General features: G+C 42.8%; 1 protein-coding gene across 1 annotated transcript in view; it reads right to left on the reverse strand.

Moving 5' to 3' along the window:
* Positions 1 to 473: 473 nt before the first annotated feature.
* LOC129411526 (kinase non-catalytic C-lobe domain-containing protein 1) overlaps positions 474 to 20,889 on the reverse strand; it is a 173,848-nt gene continuing 153,432 nt past the window's right edge. The window contains exons 30-31 of the mRNA XM_055162597.1: positions 10,872 to 11,029; positions 474 to 4,656 (exon numbers count right to left, since the gene is read on the reverse strand). Coding sequence (XP_055018572.1) covers positions 4,428 to 4,656; positions 10,872 to 11,029 — 387 coding nt within the window. The 3' untranslated portion in view covers positions 474 to 4,427. The remainder of the gene's footprint in view (positions 4,657 to 10,871; positions 11,030 to 20,889) is intronic.

The raw sequence follows: 20,889 nt of genomic DNA on the forward strand, positions 1-20,889 counted from the left end.
TGCACTTTATAATGTATCTACTTTTGCAGTTTTGTCAAGTTGTTGGGTTTCTGTCCTTTTAAACATCATAAACCTTCAGTACTGAGTCATTTGGATCATTTCAGCCCTGGAGTTTCCAACCTCTGCTGAACGAAAGCTGAAACGAAGCTGTTGTAGCTTGTAAACTACCACTGCATGACATCACAATGTTGAACAGAGCGTTTCGAGCTTTGACGACATGCGTGGATGAAACAAAACACAACACAAACACAAATCCAGGCATGTTTTTGAGGAAGAAACAGGCTTAAAGTTCACAAGAATCAATTTTATGCATTACAGGACCTTTGTGATACCAAAATAAATATAGCAAAAGAAAGAAACAGGTTTATATTGTGATTTCTTTTTTTCAGATGAATAGATCCAGCTGTAGTTAGAATTCACGTCCCATTTTGACTTGTCAGCTTGTTTTGGTTCCACTGTTTTGGTTCCTGGAGGCTGCTGTACCGGGTAAACAGACAAACGAAGACTTTTGCTGAACTTAAATCTGTCCACAAGGTCAAACGCCGGGGTTTCGTTTTGAGCCGGTCCTGAGTTCTGTAGAGGTAACTTAAAGAACGAGCACAGGAGATTCGCCGGTTCAGACCTCACCCACCTGCTTCTGTTGGGTCCCTGGGCAAGACACTGATGTAAACCCACACTGAAATGTATTTTAAAGTTTTTGTGTCTCACTGTAGTAGTCAATATAACACCAAGTAACAGTAAAGTAGTCTAATTTTGTTTTATTACAATACATTTTTTAAGCTTGTATTGATGGTTATCAGGATGACATGACTAGAGTGACCAGACTTTCAAAGTTGTAAACTGGGACACACCTGGGTTGGGATTGTTGGTACACTGGGGAAGAAAAAAAAACAAAACAAAACAATATCTAGCTACTGTATTATTCAGACTATAAGTCGCTCTTATTTCATGGTTTGGGTGTTTCCTGTGACTTATACTCCAGTGCGACTTATATATTAAAATTTTCAGTTTGACAGCCGCAAGAGGCTCTAGGCTTGTGCATATCTCCTGTAGAAAAAGCCACTGTCCTGCTGCAAGTAGTGAAATATGCAGCAGAAAAGAAACAACAAAACAACAGAAAGAAAGTTTGGAGTGAGTGAGAAACTTGTGAGGAACTGGCAGAAAGCGGGGATGGAGAACACAGCTTCACAACAACCTAGGTGGACCATCAAACTTTCCTGGAAGCATGGACTTCAGTGATGACCGAAGTTGCTAGGAGTGACAATGAGGATGAAGAATTCAATGGATTCAATGGATTTAGTGATTTGGAGTGAGATGGAGAGTTTGGTAAACTTATATTCTGTTGTTTATGCTATAGTTATCTGAATAATTGTTAATGTTACGTTAACATATTAACGCATCTTCAGCCTGTTGTTCTCTGTTCTATTGTTTTTTACTGTAACTTGCCTTTCAAGATAAAATGTTGGTTCCTGGTCCCTGATTTTATAAAATAAATTTCCCCCAAAAAGTGCAACTTTTAGTCCAGTGTAACTTATGTTTTTTTTTCTTCTTCATTATGCATTTTTTGGCTGGTGCGACTTATACTCCAGAGCGACTTATAGTCTGAAAAATACGTTAAGTTAAAATGACTTAAATTAAGAACATTTTACTTTATTCAGCTTGACAAGTAAAATTATCTACCAATGCAACAAGAGTGTTTTTCTTAATTCACACAACATTAGATTTTGTTTCTTATTTTAAGTGCAAAAAGTTGTTGTTTTTCTTATTTTAAGTACTTGAATCATGATAAAACTCTCTTAATTCAAGTCATCTTAACTTGGCTACATTTTGTTTTTGCAGTGTATAAATAAATTTGTGAAAGCAGCGTGTAAAATTGTCATAATCTGAGGGGCTTCTGTCGCTGCATTTTTCTGCTTTATGGTCATTTGCAGACACGGTTCTCTGTATTTTGGTGTAACAAATGACAATTTATGCTCCTCTTTACTGTTGGCAGGGACGAGATTAGTCAAAAATTGTGATAATCGTGTTTTAGACCTGGTTTAGACCTGATGTAGTCCTGGTTTAATCTTAGTATAGTTCTCGTGGAGATCAAATTGGTCCAAAATAGGGACATTTGGGGCATTTCTAATGTAAAACTGGGACAAATCACTGGTTTTGTATAAATCTGCTGGGACAGGGGACACAGTGCTCAAAAGTGGGACTGTCCTGGGTAAATAGGGACATCTGGTCACCCTAAACATGACAAAGTTCTACTGATACTTTGCGGCTGATGTCATCAATATTCCCTGGGGGTGTGATGCTAATTGTAGACAATGCTCTGTCTGAAGCTCTGATACTTAGTTAGACTTTAATCTGAGCTTTATTTGAACACAATCTGACCATAAGTAAAACAGTGAGTTGGAACTATAATAACTGAGCTGATCTGTGTTGGTAAACTACTTCTCGTATATAAAATTACAGTCACAAGCCTAAAAAAAATAATCAAAAACAAATGAACGCTCGCATTGATCACAGGCTCCTGAAAATGTACCATTTGAATCCATTTTGTATTTTTTCTTGAGTTTTAAATCTTTTTGACAGTCTTTGCTAATATGTGCATTGTGTCAGCATGGAAACTTCTGAACATTCCACCATAGACATACATGTAGAACACCCCCAGCATGACATCACTGCAAAGTATCAACCGGATAGAATCAGAAAACCACCAATGTAACAAACCACGTACAAAAACATGTTTACTTATCGTGGATACTCTTATCTGGTGGCATGGTGGCTCGGGCTATGTTCAGACTGCAGGGCTTAAAGGTTGTATAGAGGATTTTTTTTAAGGAAAGAGAAATCCAGCGACAGTCCTTTTTAAAATGTAGTGCATGCGTGACACCACCTTCCTCCTCCACAGGTCCCTCTAGAAATAATTTAGAGACCGACACCTCAGTTTTTAGACCCTTCGTCTGCTTCAGTCGCTGGAAGGAATCTCCAAGAATCACCTCAGTTTGTCTTCATTCCTTTTCTCCTTTCTCCTTCTTTCACCGACGTCAAAAAAACGACTTTCTTTTGCGGCGAACTGGTCGTGGATTCTCGTCCGCCATTGCAACAAACTTTATGCGAACTGCGAGAGAGCCACAATTAGGAAAAGCCTCTAAGACCCGCTGCATAGTTACCTTAGAAACGTAGGGAGTTTGAATGACAACCTGACAGCCAATAGAAAATGAGGCAGCCTCGTTTTCTATTGGCTGATGTTTATCTGGCCTCAACACGTCCACAGTTGATAGATTTTCTTTCTTTTTTTTTTGGTCATCATAATTCCAAGGCTGCTGCGTCTCTGTAATGGTGTTTTAAACTTTCACTGACAATTTGAAACAAACAAAAAATCCTCCATACAACCTTTAATGCTCAATTTTATTTGTGAAATCTGACTTTTTCGCGAGGTCGTTCACATTTCCATTTAAATGCGACTGGTCTGTGATCTCCAGTGTGAAAGTTAAACGCCCCTAAAGTGTCCCGCATGTGCATTGGAGGACACAACGATGTCACACACCACCAAATATGGTCCAGTTCTTTGTAAAACAGACAGGTTACACGTCCACGGCCGCTTCATTTGTATGAGTCTTTAGCCTCTTTGTATTTGGCTCGCAGGCTCTTTATTTTTTCGTTGACATTGGAGCCAGGACCGCCTGTAGCCGCGCTCGGACATTTCTTCGGCAATCATTTCAAAAACTGCCCAGTTCCAATAAGGCTCCTCCAATTTGGCCTGAATACAGCAATCCTCGAAAATATTAATTAACTCGTTAACCTCGCTTTCCCTCCATTGACTAGACTCCGAGCCTGACGTGTAGGTGGGATGAATGTGACCTGGCCGTTCAGACTGAAGTCGCATGTCAAAAGATCGGATATGTATCGGTTTTAGGAGCACATATCCAAGTGTCCTGGGTCGCATTTGAAAAAAAATCAGATCTGTGTCGTTCAGACTGTCATTAAAAGATCAGATACAGGTTGCAAAAAAATCTGATTTGGGTCACTTCAGGCTGCAGTCTGAACGTAACCTTATATGGTTTTGAAGTTTGATTCCTGGGCTGGGTTGGGCCAAAGTTTGCAAAGTTTTGGGTGCTTTTGTTGCTCCAGTGAGTTACCTATGGGGCAGGACTCAAATATAAATCAAGTTCTTACTTTCCTGGTAAAATAAAAATACTTTTGAACACAATATAGAGTGTATTTTCAACTTGTACCATTTCTCAAAACACATGTTCAGCAAAATATATATAATGTGCAATCTTAGAATACAGTCTCTGTGTAAGTGCGTTTCAAAACAAGCACTTGTTAAAATAGTTCTCTGGTCTGCGCAGGTCCAGTCTGGAGGTTCGGGTCCAGAGGCTGCAGCTGTACGCTCTTGCCCCGCCGCCGTCGGAGCTCTCGTTTCGGGGCAGAGCTCACTGGAAGCTGGCCTTGACCCTCCGCAGCGTGTCGTGGATCCTCCGTGTTTGGCGCTCGCTGGTCTGCTGGAAGTTGGCCTGGTTTCCCGAGGCCAGCTGGTGGATGTCCGCGGAGCCCATGCGCGCGATCCGGACCCGCAGGTACGACTGGAGGTCCCGGTCCGAGCTGTAGGGAAACACGGCCTCCTGGAACGCGTGGATCTGGCTCACCACCTTCGCTATCCTCCTGAAGGGAAGAAAACCAGAAGGACAAACGCTGTTGGTGTTGTTTAATAAGGATGAAATACAATAGAAAATACAGTTTAATATTCTGACTCTGTTTCTTTGTTATTTGGAAACAACAAAAAGTTATAAGGTCAAATCCAGCGCACACTTTATTTTTTAAAGCCAAGAAAGGGCATCTGAAGTAAATTCATTGTCAAAAACATTGTGCAAATCAGAACACGAAAGAGGGCAAACGATGTATCAACCAACCTCGCAAAATCTGAGAAAACTAAACACACAAAATACACAAACACACTCATTCTTAAACGTCCTCTATTACACAAAATTGACTCTTTGAGCTTTATGCCATGTTATAATGTTCTTCTCTTGTCAAAAACATACCTCAAGTTGTGTTTTGTTTCATTCACACATGTTTGACTAATCATTTATTATTAGTCTGTCTACATTTACAAAGCTCAAAATGCTCTACTCCACCTTGTGATGTCATGAAGCTGTAGTTTTCAAGTTAACAGCTCTTTTTACCTTTTGTTCAGGAAAGTTTAGCAATTCCAGGGCTGAAATTATCCAAATTTAGATTTATTTACTGTCATTGCATGAAATACAACAAAACTCTGATAGAGCAAATCTGTAGCAGTAAAAATGAACAAATATAGACACATCCTCACATCCATACCAATAAAAAAACATTTAATAAATAAAATAAATAGAGGGTTAGGGTTAGGGTCCCTTCAGGCCGCTTGATTCCAGTGAAGGTGTACAGAGTTTAAAAACACAAGCAATTCCTGTATCACCACATGACATCACCACATGACATCACTATAGCGGTTTTCAGGCCTGTCAGATCGTTGGCAATTACACTGGGAACCAAAGTGCTCACCGGTGAATGACCCATGTTCAAACCATTTATCGTATTTTCCGGGCTATACGGAAAATACGGTACACAAAATTGACCCATGTGAGCTTTATGCCATGTTATAATGTTCCCTAGTCAAAAACAGACCTGGAGTTGTGTTTTGTTTCATTCACACATGTTTGAGTAAAGCTTTATTATTTGTCTGCGTATATTTCCAAAGCTCAAAATGCTCTGCTTCAACTTCTGATGTCATGAAGCTGTAGTTTTCAAGTCAGCAGCTCTCTTTTACGTTTTGTTCAGGAGAGTTTAGCAATTCCAGGGGTGAAATTATCCAAATTATTCTAATGAAGGTGTACAGAGTCTAAAAACACAGTGAAGCAATTCCTGTATCACCACATGACATCACTATAGCTGTTTTCAGGCCAGCCACATCGTTGCTGTTGCCACTTAGACTGGGAACCAAAGTGTCCACTGGTGAACCCTTTTAACCCTCTCCAGGCAGGTGTTGCAGATTTGCAACAGCTAAATTCCAATTACCTACTTACTCTAAATCCATATTTTATGAGCTTTTTTTACTCAGGAGCCTTTTCTCCCATCCATGCTGATAAAAAAAGTCAGGATTATATTACTACCCCATATTATAATTTTCCCCAAATATCAGATTTTTCCTGATACTACAAATTAATTTGAGCCTGAGAGGGTTAAAGGTTGTATAGAGGATTTTCCAAGGAACGAGAAATCCAGCGACTGTTTGTCCTTTTTCAAATGTTGCGCATGTGTGAAACCACCCCCCCTCCCCTACAGCTCCTACGTAGAAACGCCTCCTCCCGCCTCATCCTTACGCCAGAAACAGGTTTGTTTACAGCCGGTGCTGCACATGACTTGTAAACAACTAACTACAGTGTTGGTTAGGCAAGACGGAGAAGTGAGGACATTTCGTGCGCGGACGAGAAGTGAGGAGCAGGGAGAAGAGCGGAGCAGGGAGCGGGGAGAGGAGCGGTGCGCGGAGATTCCGTGCGAATGAACTAGCTACAACACGCAGCAGCAAGTGGACTCTTTCTTTGCCTTGAAAATTACGTTTTCAGACATAGGATATCGCTTTCATGTCCTGAAAAACGTTTGTCTCGCTCTTGGAAATAAAGTACGTTTTCATAATAAGCAGAAGTTTCCTGTCCAGGAGTAATTTGTGGACCAGTGCGTCAGTCTTTAGACCCTGCGTCTGCTTCAGTTGCGCCATCGCTGGAATGAATCTTCAAGAATCACCTTAGTTTGGCTTCGCTGCTTTTCCCCTTGTCTTCTTCTTTCAGCAACCTCAAAAACGGACTTTGTTTTGCGGCGAACTGCTCCTGGATTCTTGTCGCCATTGCAACAAACTTTGTGCGAACTGCGAGGAAGATATAGGTAAAAAAAAAGCCGCTAAGAACTGTTGCGTTGGTGGAGTAAACAGCGTCTGTGCGTCTTGCGTCTGTGGACTGCGTGACAGTCGTACGTAAACCACGTACCGGCGGCGCAGGCAAGTCAGTTATGCTAGAAACGTAGGGAGATTGATTGACAGCCTGTCAGCTCACAGATAACGAGGCAGTGTCGTTATCTATTGGCAAATGTTTAGCCCCACCACGTCCAGAGTTGATGAATTTTTATTATCTTTTTTTTGGTCATCATAATTACAAGGCTACTGCATCTCTATAATCTATCATTGACAATTTGAAACAAAAAAAAATCCTCCATACAACCTTTAAATGAACTCATGATGAGTCATCAACAGAGGGTGTGGATTTGCCGCCAAATTAAAAACACGGCCATACAAAAGACGATGTCACATCGAGAAAATAACAATCATGGATCGCATCATCGACACCAGCAAATATTTGTACTCATACAAATAATTATTTATCTGCGTCAAGCTCTGCTGCAACAATCTGCAATCTAAACCATGCGAGCACAGATACAGCAAATATTTGGTCTCCTCCGCTGACGACTGCACAGTCTCCTTGTCACTTGATTTCTCCACCATATTCCACACACACGTTTTCTTCGCTTGTTGATTTTACTGTGTGTGACCCGGATGAACCTGCTGACCTCTAGTGTGTCATCACGTTTTGTTGAACAAAACATGTTTTACTTGGTTCTAACTTTTCGGTTCCTGAACGCTCTGATTTTTGGTGTGAACACGTCAGTCGGTTTGAGATTAGGCGCAGGAACCGGCACAGTTCTCTGTCGACCTGAAAACACTAAAATTGAAATAGAGTGTCTTCCATTTCAGAGAAGAACTCAAAACAAAAAACAAAACACAACTCAAGGTCTGAATGCGACGAGGAAACAACATTATAACACAAACCAGAAAATAGAGTAAAATGGGCCCTCAGTGTACTTCAAAACATGTGGGAAGGTGGGCGAAGTTTCTTGCCCAAGGACACAACAATAGCTTGTACTGGACAGAGGTGTGCAAAAATATAGAAATATCGATATATCGTATCATTTAATATGATGATACAGTATCGATATCGTGCACTGCTGTATCAATATATCGCCGAGAGTGTTTTTTGGTAAATTTTACTAAATAATTTTATTACAGCGCTACAGTTTTGTTGCTTGTTTAGAGGAAGGAAACTTGTTTACGTGACACGTTTGACATTTTCACTGTTTTGAGGATTAAAATTGGTGTTTTTGATTTTAACTTTGCACAATAAAAGGTTTAACAAAGACTTTTAGTATCACAGCCATGATTTAGCCAATATTGTAGTATTGACTTGAAAGTGCACTGTATTTAAATATTTATTGTATCATGGTCTATGTATCGAGGTATATAATCGTATCGGCAACTTCTCAGTGATACCCAGCCCTAGTACTGGAGTCATATTCTCTTTCCTGTAGCTCCCATTATTCCCAGTGAGATCAGGTGTTGTCAAGCTATGCCCAAATTTAACACAAGCTTTACTAAGTTTACACATTTAAAAGTTTTGACTGCACTAATTGCATTGTCTCTTGACCTAATTTAAAAAGTCCACGGGAACTCCAGACAGCGTCCACCCCGACCTCCACATCTGGACGAGAATCTCTCTTTCTCCAGCCCAGCCCTCGCTCCCGTGTTCGTCTCCATCTGCCTCTCCTGGCTCCTCACCACCGGCTGAACCCAAACAGATGTGCCATTACCATCCCAGCACCGCGCGCCACGACCCCAGCAGCTGTCGGCCATATTGGGGAGGGAGAGAAGGACACAGGGAGAAGTGTCCCCGAAGAGCGTGGGCCAGCTCTGTCATAGAGGGAGACAGCGTGCGGGTTCGGGAGACGAGCTAATGTACAGTTAATGAGGCAGTATGCGCAAGGACACAGCGAAGTGACATGGAATTACAGTTTAATTTGATCTACTGTAAAATATAGCCCGGAATATTGATTATAGGCTGAAAATAATGGCAATGGACTGCGAGCATATTGCGGGGTTAATGGCTTTACGAGAACGGCGGCAATGACATTCTGACGACATTCATACGGGAATTTTTCAGAATGGAGAATTTGTTTGAACAGAATTTAGGCCCTTTAAGAGTTTAATGTTTGCCAGTGATGTGTCCTCCGTGTGCTTTGGTGAAGTGCGTATCGAGGCCTGTATCGGTGACGTATGTGGTGACGTTCGAAGCGTCGCGAACCGCCCGTACCACGTGACTGCTTCAGATTGCAGATTTGGCGCGATTTGAAACATAAGGGCCAAAGAAACGCAACGGATTCCCCCAAAACATTTTGTGGGGTTGGGTTATTTTGAGTTTGGTACATTCTATTTGAGATTCTTGCAATGGAGCAAGCAAGAAAAAAAATATTTTCCCCTGTTTGGGAACATTTTGAGCCGATGTCTACGGAAGCCGAGAGGGGTCACAACAAACGCAAACGCCGCAACAAATACAAATGTGACAACAAAACAAAAAGCCACAAAAAACTCATGCAAACGCCGCAACAAATACAAACGCCACAACACAAACGTAAATGTCACAACACATTAAAAAGCCACAACGGAAGTGACCGCGGGACTCTATTTTCCGACGGACCGATCAAGCGGCAAGTGAAGAAGAAGAACTACAACGTGAAAAGTAAAGGAACGGTGAAGTTGGAAACGTAAGTAAAAGTAATTTATTGTTTTATCATTATTCATAATAATAGAGTCCCGCCGTCACTTCTGTTGTGGCTTTTAGATGTGTTGTTGCTTTTTAATGTGTTCCGGCATTTGCGTTTGTTACGGCGTTTGCATTAAAATAGAGTCATGTGTTCATTTCAGTTGTGGCTTTTTTTGGTTTGTTGTGGCTTTTTTTGGTTTGTTGTGACTTTTTTTGGTTTGTTGTGAGTTTTTGTTGTGTTGTCGCGTTTGTATTTGTTGCAGTGTTTGCGTTTGTTGTGACCCCTCGCGGCTTCCGTAGATATCTCCTAATAAAACTATATAGTAATAATGACTTCATTAAATAAACAATATTACTAAATACAAACATTTGACAACACACTGTTTTCCCTGGTCTAATATATTTCTTGTTAAAAAATAAATTAAAAAATCAGGTGAAGCGTCTACTTTTTCTTTTAACCTGACCATTATATCATGAACACAGATTCCATGTTAATAAATTCACAATTTCTTTAAACATCCTCCTGAAACTTTACTCTGCCCCTAAGCAAAATCTGAAAAATCCTCCAGAGTGGGCGGTGCTGGTGAGTTGGGGGGAGCGAGTGTGGGGCGGGCTCTGGGGCAATGATTGACAGCCGACCGACAGCCACAACAATCCAACAAGAAGCAGACCGGCGCACTTCACCGTTTATGCTCGGATCACGCCATTTCCCTTTTCTCCAGACACAGCAGGACATGGCGATGCCCAGTGGTGCCGGGTCGGGGTGGGGCTGAGAGGGGCTCCTCACGTCCCGCCCGTAGACGCCAGTGTCTGCGCTCTTCACATAATAACCTGCGTCTGACTCATTGGCGTCCATTAGTCCAATCAAAAATTCAAATGTCTTGTCCATAGTTGATCCTAAAGAGGCCCTTACAGACACAATTTTGACGAAAAAGTCAGATTCTTAAAAAAATATGTACAAAAATTCCAAAATAAGACCAGGAATAGGTTTACATTTCTATTTTAGACCCACATTTGCACAGATAATCAGTAGAAAAAAGTGATTTTGGTGTTTAGGGGCCCTTTGAGGATTGTCCATTCAGTCTGGCCATGCTTCCTTTGTAGGGAGTATTATGAGCTCTAATGACGCAGTTAGATAGAGCTATCAGTAATGACATTTCAACAAGGTATAGTAATGACTTTTCCCCATTACATCATCTTGCATGAAATAGGGAGTATTATCCAAAATGCTACACAAAAGAGAGAGTTACTGAGTGAGACCTGAGCTTGTTCCACTTGTACGCTCCGGTGGTGAGTTTGAACGCTCCGATCTCCAGCTGCTGGACGTGAAGAGCCAGGATGTGAGCGCAGGGCAGAGTGGGCCTCCTCCTCGTGTGGTCCCCTCCCATCAGACACAGGTCATCGCTCTTCAGAAACACCTGAGCACAGATACACACAAGTAAGACACTGTATCCAAAATCAAAACAAAATAACACAGAAATCCAACACATAATCACATACTTCACTTACAGACACAATAAAACAGAATATATCATTAACCTCTTCATACTGCGTGGAAAATTTCACCTACACAAAGCGAAAATCCCTCAATTAGGAACCAATAGCACTAGATTCTTATTTACAATCTCTCCAAAACATCCCCAACAAAAATGTGCCAAAACTATAGATACAGATTAACACTTACATTTATTCCCATGATGTTAAACTCCCGTATTAAAGTTATTATTTAGTTATTACATCATTTACAGTCTGGAAATGAGATGGGGCTGGAAAACGTTATAACTTAAAGTAAAATATTAATGGCAACACAACAGCACAAACAAAACAGAAAGAATATATGTAATAGTTTGCCATTTTTTAGCAGGTTTCAACATTTTCAGGCGACGTCCTCGGTCTATAAGTCGCACTTTTTTTCATGGCTTGGGTGTTTCCTGTGACTTATACTCCAGTGTAACTTATATATTAAAATTATCACACTGACAGCCTCTAGAGGGCGCTTTAGTCTTGTGTGTCAGTATCTGCTGCTCCTGTTCCTCCTGTACCACTGTCACTTCTCGCTCTACTGCGCATGTCTCCTGCAGAAAGAGCCTCTGTCCTGTCTGTATCATGTCAGTCGATCGCACCGTTACTTCTGTACCACTGAAAATTTAACATTTAAACAAACATATGAAGACGACTGAGAAGACTGAACACAAATGTCTCCAAAAAAGAAAATCATATTTTACTGCAGGTACCGTATTTTCTGGGCTATTAGGCGCACTGGATTATAAGGCACACTGTCATTAAATGGTTTATTTTCAAACTGTTTTCACAAATAAACCGCACCGGACTTTAAACGAAACACAACAGTTGGATGGGCGAGTGGTTTTGTTTGTTTGGCGCGTTCACGGTGACTCTGGGCTTTGTTCAGTGGTGGCGTGTAGGGAGGGTGCTGTCTGGGACCAACGGATTGTCGGCGTGTTCGCAGTGACTCAGTTGTTCAGTCGTGTCTAGAAGCGGCACATTGCACTCGCTTTTTCAGTTCGTTCCTCCGTTCTGTTCCTCGTCGGCGTGGAGTGATGAGTGTGGCTGTCTGCTCCGTGTGTGTTTGCGTGTTCTGCGGGTGGTGCGGCTTTGTAGTTTACTGAAGTCATGCTGGGACACCTGAGTGAATTCGTGTAGAGGACGCTCTGGATTGCGGTCGTTTTTTGATGCGGTTTGAGGGTTAAGAGCGCGCCCTATAGCCCGGAAAATACGGTAGTGAAATCTGCAGCAAAAAATGGTAATCGAGCAGCAGAAAGAAAGTTTGGAGTGAGCGAGAAACTTGTCACTGGATGGATGGACAAAGTCTGGACTTCAGTGACACCGAAACCATCCTGTCGGGATTCAGAAAAGCGGGAATAATTCTAACTGGAACTGATGCTGAGTCTAACGACACCTACACAGAAGAGGAAGTGGTGCTCTGTTTACCTCTGGAGGTCGCGGAGTTTCTCAGAAGTGACACCGAGGATAAAGAATTGAATGGATTTAGTGATTTATGTTAAACTTGTTCTGTTCTGTTGTTTATGTTATATTTATCTGAAGAACTGTTCATATGTGACGATAACAGTCTGTTGTTCTCTCTTCTATTGTTTTTACTAGAACTTGACTTTTAAGATGAAATGTTGGTTCCTGGTCTCTTATTTTATAAAGTAAAATTCTCCCAAAAAGTGCGACTTATATATATATATATATTTTTTTTTCTGATTCATTACGCATTTTTTGGCTGGTTGCAAGCTTATACTCTGGAGCGACTTATAGTCCAAAAAATACGGTAAGTTACAGATGATGTCAGTAATTTTGAGGTCATTGTTAAATAGCGGCGTCTCTTTTCTCTTTTCTTATCTTAGCGATCACACCTGATGTTGTGAAATCCCCGTTCTACAGGTCTACATATTTTACAAACTGTAAAACAAAATCAAAAGACACTAAGAATAATCAGAACCAAGACGAGACCTTTTGCATGTGTGTGTCTCTTGATGCGCCACAGAGAAAAGTTTTCGCTACAACTAAAAATACTTGAGCAGAACTGGCATCGCTCCAGGCCTTTTTTCTTCTAGTCAAACTCACAAGGGCCTGCTGCCATTTTGAGACTGTCGGAAACACTTCACACTTACAAAGCTAAAATGCGCTGCTTTTTGGGTCGACACTCATTTTCTAAATTTAAAACGACAAAAAAAAAAAAAAAAAAAGTATGCATGCGTTTCGTTTTATGTACTGCTTTTCCAGATGCTCGTTATACATTCATTGTAGACTGGTCTATCTAGGGACGCACCGATACCGATACTGGTCATACATATCTCCGCCGATCCATGAAATTTTGCAAGATTGGGTATCAGCTCCAAAATATCGGTTCTGCAGATTTCCTGGTGGGGCCTAAAAAACTGATTTAATAATGTTATTTACTTACTACATCATAATTGAACTTTTATTAGTTACATGAGCGATAAATAAGAGCTATATAACACATTTTGTCATATAAAATTTTAGTTTTTAGAAAAATAAAGTCTGTTTTCTGTCCTTACACTGGTATCGGTAGACATTTAAAGCCATAGTATTGGAATCGGTATCGGAACCACAAAAGCTGGATCAGTGCATTTCTACATGTGTCATTTGTAGCTACTGCTAAAAAAAAAACAGGCCTGATCTGTAACTTGGCCTAGTTCTGTCACCTAGTTTCCATGGCAACAGATAAGTTTAATGCCATACTGTGAAACATTCTAGACAAAACAATAACATGGCAGATCCTGCACCAGAAAACCTACAGCACTAATAATACATAATTCCTATATTCTTGTAAGCACGTCCACAGACCTGATCTGTAACTTGGCCAGGTGTTGTTAACTTGTTTCCATGGCAACAGATAAGTTTAATGCCATACTATGAAACATTCCAGGCAAAGCAACAACATGACAGACCCACAACCATAAAAAGCCATATAGCACTAATACAAAATAATTAATATATTCTTTTAAACGCGTCCATGGGCCTGACCTGTGATTTGGCCTAGTTTTGTCACGATGTTTCCATGGCGATAGAAGTTTAATGCCATACTGTGAAACATTCCAGACAACACAAGACAAAGGCAAACTCACAACCAGAAAAAGTTATAGGACTAAAATGAAATCAGTCATACTTTTCTTTTAAATGCATCCACAGACCTGATCTCCAAATCGCCCTAATGTTGTCACCTTGTCTCCATGGTGACAGATAAGTTTAATGCCATACTGTGAAACATTCCATGGAAAATAACACGGCAGATCCTCCACCAGAAAAGTTCTAGCACTAAAATGAAATCAGTCACACATTCTTGTAAATGTGCCTGTAACAAACAGGCTGGTTTGTTACCCCAGAACCACACTTAGCACCTTCACCCTTCACTAAAGCACAATTTCCTAGCACACAGCACTTTTAACATATTTGCACATCACAAAATAAATTGCACACAATTGGTTTTGAAAAATATTTATTGCTTTCCTTTAACCATTTTTTATTCCTGAGGCACAGCACTTTAATTGGAAGTTGCTTGTCCCTGGAGGAAAAGGGAGACAATAATAAATTACATTTTAAATTGACTTTGTGCAATAAATATGTGCAATATCTGTTTTAGAATGTTTTAAGTGTTGATGTGTTTAGTGTATTTTATTGTGTTTAATGAATGGTGGATCTGCTTTTACTTACCTCCCTTTTTATCTTCTGTCCAGGTGTGAAAAGAGTCCCCCGGAAACGAGCTCCCTCTTTTATGGTTCCGGGCTGGACCACGTGTAACATTTTGTACAGGGGTTTTAGGTTAGGTATTTTATTGGTTTATGGGTTTTAACATTTAATTGGTGTAATGGTTTTAGGGTTTTATGTATATAGTTGGTGGTTTTAATAGTTATCTGGGTTTTGGGTTGTTTTATGGAGGTTTAGGTTTTAATTTTACGCTAATGATAATTTTAACCATCCCTGTTTTAGCATAGTGGTTTTATCCAATCAGTAGGACCAGCATAAAAGGCGCCTTCAAGATCAGTCTGTGTTCTGCTGCTGGAGAGGAAACTGCTGCCTGCCTCTGTTTTGCACCCTGCACTTTTTGCACTTGCACTTTTGTAATCATTGAAAAAACAACAGTAAACTGTGGACACAAGTACCGTCTGTGTCTGGATTTGTTTTTTTACCTTGCTCACTGAACCCCAAGCCGCTCACGGTCAACCTACATTACATTTGGTGTCAGGAGTGGTCCTATCCGCAGTGAGAAGGTACGATGAATACCAGACAAGGTGGAAGAAAAATGCCTGAAGAGCCCGATGAGGAACCTGGGACGACAATGGCTGACCACCAGGGGGCAAAGGCAAGTGGTGTGGAAGAGAAAATGGAGGAATTGGCTGGGATGATGAAGTCACTAATTGATGCCCAGACCATAAGAGACAAAACTGTCAACACGGAGCGATCCAACAGGAGCAGCGCTGGCAAACCATGGAGATTCAGGTCCAGCGACTCCAGCAGCAGCTAATAAGGATGCAGCCAGAGCGATCTGCGCATCCACAGCGGGTTTCAAGGCCCGTTCAAGTCACGCTAGAAATGCCAACAGAGGAGGAGTACGAGGATGAAGAAGAGGAGGGGCCGCGTTACCCTCACAGGCCATACCGGGAGCCAAAGCTTCTTCCCCTGGCTCCTGACGATGACATTGAACATTTCCTGACCACGTTTGAAAGGATGGCTCAGGTTTGCCGATGGCCAGAAGAAGAGTGGGCTGTTCGCCTGGTACCTCTGTTGACAGGCAAAGCCCGAAGTGCCTATGTTGCTATGGACATGAAAGACACAGAGGACTATGACAAGGTGAAGGAGGCCATCTTGTCCAAATATGAAATTACATCAGAGACCTACCGCCGTCGCTTCAGATCCCTGAAGATCGAGCCCGGTGAGACGCCACGGGAGCTGTATGTCCGCCTGAAGGAGCTGTTCATGAGATGGATTCAGCCTGGAAAAATAACAATCCAACAAGTGTGTGAAAAGCTGATTCTGGAACAGTTCTTGCGGATGGTCAGTCCCGAGCTGGAGATCTGGATTAAGGAGCACGACCCCGCCACCGCAGAGGAAGCTGCCCGTCTGGCTGAGGTCTTTACATCTGCTCGGAAAGGGACCAGAACCAGCTACTTCGGCCGAGAACCTCACCAGCCCACGCCAAGTAAGTCCTTTGGGGGTGATGGGTGTGGTCCAACCCAGGGTAGAAGTAGCAACAGTAGGCCAGCTCCACCTATCCACCAGTCTCGCACGGTGAGAAAGCCCGCTAGACCACCACAGGAAGTCAGGTGCTACAACTGTAACGAACTTGGTCATACTCAGTACTTTTGCCCAGCTTTAAAAACCAAGCAGTCCCTACTTTGTTCTGTACCTAGGCCGGCAAGCGTACAGACAGGGCAGAGAATAGGGCGCACAACCCCAGTGCTTGTAAATGGCCACCGGCGGAGGCATTGTTAGACTCTGGATGTTTTCAAGACAGTTGTTATGTCCTCCTTAGTTCCACCTGAGCGGCAGTCAGTTGAGCAAACTCCACTGGTGTGTATTCATGGAGATGAGCACAGTTACCCTACAGCAGAAGTCTATCTGACAGTTGGGGGGCAAACTTACCTGGTTACCGTCGCATTAGCCAAAAACTTACCTTTTACAGTCGTCCTTGGTAATGATATTCCCACTCTTCCTGATCTGATTATCCAGGCAGATAGTGGGTGCTCAGAGTCTGTTTTAGAACCCCCTGCACAGTGTACTCCCGAACCTGGCAAACCCTGTAATGTCCTCACCAGGGCACAGATAGCTAGGGGTGTTTTTGAGGAGCTGCCCTTTTGTGACGAGGAACTAGAAGCGCATCCGGTCAAAGCCAAAAAGCCTAAGGCCCAAAAGAGAAGGGACAAGTTTGTTGGCTCTCAGAAAGGGAAAGAGGAGCTTCCTAAACCCCTTAGTCCTTTGGACGTCAGCATCCCCTCAGACATAGGGGCACTGCAGAGAGAGGACTCTACACTTAAACCCTGGTTTGACAAAGTCAAAGAGCAGGAGGGTGTCAAAACAGGCAAAGGTAGCTGCTTAGATGAAGTCAGCTATATTGTGAAAAATGGCATTCTTTACCAGATCAAGGACAAGGATGAGGCACTAGTATTACCTGAAAAGCTGAGAGTGCAGGTAATGGAGCTGGGCCATGCAGTCCCATGGGCAGGCCACATGGCTTTTCAAAAGACCCTCAGACGGATTGGCAGCCGGTTTGCTTGGCCGGGAATGTTTTCACAGGTCTCCAAATTTTGTAGTTCCTGTCAAATTTGCCAGCTTACTTCAAGCAAGGGAGTAGCTCGGGCCCAGCTTCAGCCTCTGCCAATTATTGGGGCTCCATTTGAGAGAATGGGGATGGACATTGTAGGCCCCCTGGAGAAGAGCTCAGCAGGCAACCGTTACATTTTGGTCATTTCAGACTATGCCACACGTTACCCTGAAGCCTTCCCACTCAGATCTATTAAGGCTAAACAGATTGCTAACTGTCTCTTGCAGCTCTTCTCAAGGGTTGGGGTAGCAAAAGAAATACTTACTGACTGTGGTACCAATTTCCTTTCAAAGCTCCTCCAGCAGGTCTACCAGTTGCTAGGGGTGAAGGGAATTAGGACCACACCGTATCACCCCCAAACGGAACGGTTTGGTGGAGAGATACAATAAGACTCTGAAAACGATGCTGCGCAAGTTTGTCTCTTCTACAGGCAAGGACTGGGACCAGTGGCTTCCGTACCTGCTCTTTGCATACCGTGAGGTCCCACAAGCATCGACAGGCTTCTCACCTTTCGAGCTCTTGTATGGACGCCAGGTGAGGGGACCCCTGGACCTGCTCAAGGACCACTGGGAGCGCCGGGAGCCAGAAGGAGACAATGTAGTGGCCTACGTACTCAAAATGAGGGAGAGGCTTGAGGCAATGGCAGCATTGGCACAGGAAAACCTCAAAGCGGCACAAACCACACAGAAAACCTGGTATGACCAGAAGGCCAAGGACCGGACCTTTACACCAGGCCAAAAGGTACTTTTGCTTTTACCAACTAGTGAAAACAAACTACTTGCTAAGTGGCATGGACCATATGAAATAACTAAAAAAGTTGGAGATGTCACATATGAACTGTTTATGCCTGAGAGACTTAAAAAGCACCAAGTTTTTCATGTTAATTTGCTGAAAGAGTTTATTGTCCGCCAAGAACCTTCTCAGCAGCTTTTGGGTGCGTGCCGTGAAGGATAAGGAAGTGACGGAAAAGTTTTTCCCCATCCCTGCTGCAGAGCCAGCTGCCATTGACCTGTCTCACCTCTCTCCCTCTCAGCAGGACGAGTTAAGGCCGCTTCTTAACCCGGATCTTTTCCAGGAGACCCCCGGTTTTACCTCACTGGTTCAACATCAGATCCGCCTCAAAAAGGATGCTCCAAAGAGACAAAGGAGCTACCGAATCCCAGAGCGGTTGGTGCCAGTGTTGAAAAAAGAAATTGAACTTATGTTAGAACTGGGAATCATTGAAATGTCAGACAGTGAATGGTGTAGCCCTGTTGTACTTGTGCCAAAAAAGGATGGTTCTTTGCGTTTTTGTATTGATTTTAGGTACCTGAACGCAATCTCCAACTTTGACCCCTACCCGATGCCCCGCATCGATGAACTTCTGGAGCGTGTGGGGAGTGCAGCCTATATCACCACGCTGGATCTATCCCGGGGCTATTGGCAGTTGGCACTAGCATCAGAGGCGAGGGAGCTGACAGCCTTTAAAACTCCCTTTGGACTGTACCAGTTCAGGGTGATGCCCTTTGGCTTGCAGGGGGCGCCAGCCACATTTCAGAGGCTGATGGACCATCTACTCCGTGACGTGTCTGAGTTTTCTGCAGCCTACCTGGATGACGTGGTGGTTTACAGTCGGTCCTGGGAAGAGCATCTCCACCACCTCCAGGAGGTCCTGCAGAGGATTCAGACTGCTGGACTGACTGTGAACCCAAAAAAGTGTGCAGTGGCCCATAGGGAAGTCGAGTACCTGGGGTACACTATTGGCTATGGCAAAATTAAGCCTCAAGTTCAAAAAATGGAGGCTATTCCAATCCTTCCCTGTGCCCACAACAAAAAGGAAGGTCAGGGGGTTCCTCGGCCTGGTGGGATGGTACAGGAAATTCATCCCTCAGTTTGCCGAGAGATCCACTGTCCTGAGTGACTTAACAAAAAACTCTGCCCCAAACAAAGTTCGCTGGACGGAGGCGTGCAACAGAGCCTTCATTGACCTGAAGGAGGCTATTTGCACCCAACCAGTCCTGCAAAGCCCTGATTTTGACCAGCCTTTCATCCTGCAAACAGATGCTTCTGGGGTGGGACTGGGAGCGGTCCTCCTCCAGGAGAAGGATGGAGAACGAAGGCCAGTGGTATTTCTGAGTCGTCGGCTGCTGGACCGGGAGACTCGATACTCGGCTGTAGAGAAGGAGTGTCTGGCGATGAAGTGGGCCATCGACTCTCTGCGATACTACCTGCTTGGGAGACACTTCGTGCTGGAGACAGATCACAGAGCACTGCAGTGGCTGGATCGCATGAGAGAGGCGAACACTCGGATCGCAGGATGGTACCTTGCGCTACAGCCCTACAACTTCACCGTCCACTACAAACCAGGGAAGACCAACATCGTGGCTGATTGCCTATCAAGACTGGAAGAAGAGTAGCTTCGCTTTCTGAGAGGAGGGGGGAAATGTAACAAACAGGCTGGTTTGTTACCCCAGAACCACACTTAGCACCTTCACCCTTCACTAAAGCACAATTTCCTAGCACACAGCACTTTTAACATATTTGCACATCACAAAATAAATTGCACACAATTGGTTTTGAAAAATATTTATTGCTTTCCTTTAACCATTTTTTATTCCTGAGGCACAGCACTTTAATTGGAAGTTGCTTGTCCCTGGAGGAAAAGGGAGACAATAATAAATTACATTTTAAATTGACTTTGTGCAATAAATATGGTGCAATATCTGTTTTAGAATGTTTTAAGTGTTGATGTGTTTAGTGTATTTTATTGTGTTTTAATGAATGGTGGATCTGCTTTTACTTACCTCCCCTTTTTATCTTCTGTCCAGGTGTGAAAAGAGTCCCCCGGAAACGAGCTCCCTCTTTTATGGTTCCGGGCTGGACCACGTGTAACATTTTGTACAGGGGTTTTAGGTTAGGTATTTTATTGGTTTAATGGGTTTTAACATTTAATTGGTGTAATGGTTTTAGGGTTTTATGTATATATAGTTGGTGGTTTTAATAGTTATCTGGGTTTTGGGTTGTTTTATGGAGGTTTAGGTTTTAATTTTACGCTAATGATAATTTTAACCATCCCTGTTTTAGCATAGTGGTTTTATCCAATCAGTAGGACCAGCATAAAAGGCGCCTTCAAGATCAGTCTGTGTTCTGCTGCTGGAGAGGAAACTGCTGCCTGCCTCTGTTTTGCACCCTGCACTTTTTGCACTTGCACTTTTGTAATCATTGAAAAAACAACAGTAAACTGTGGACCACAAGTACCGTTCTGTGTCTGGATTTGTTTTTTTACCTTGCTCACTGAACCCCAAGCCGCTCACGGTCAACCTACGTTACAGTGCCCAAAGACCTGACCTGTAACTCGTCCTTTGTCGCTTTGTCTCCATGGCGATAGAAGTTCAATGCCATAATATGAAACATTCCAGACAACACAATGACACGGCAAACCCACAACCAGAAAAGTTACAGCAGTAATACGAAATTCATGAATTCATATAT

Source organism: Boleophthalmus pectinirostris, unplaced genomic scaffold (assembly GCF_026225935.1).
Source record: "Boleophthalmus pectinirostris isolate CB_2022bp ecotype Guang Dong unplaced genomic scaffold, ASM2622593v1 HiC_scaffold_5, whole genome shotgun sequence".
Taxonomy (NCBI): domain Eukaryota; kingdom Metazoa; phylum Chordata; class Actinopteri; order Gobiiformes; family Gobiidae; genus Boleophthalmus; species Boleophthalmus pectinirostris.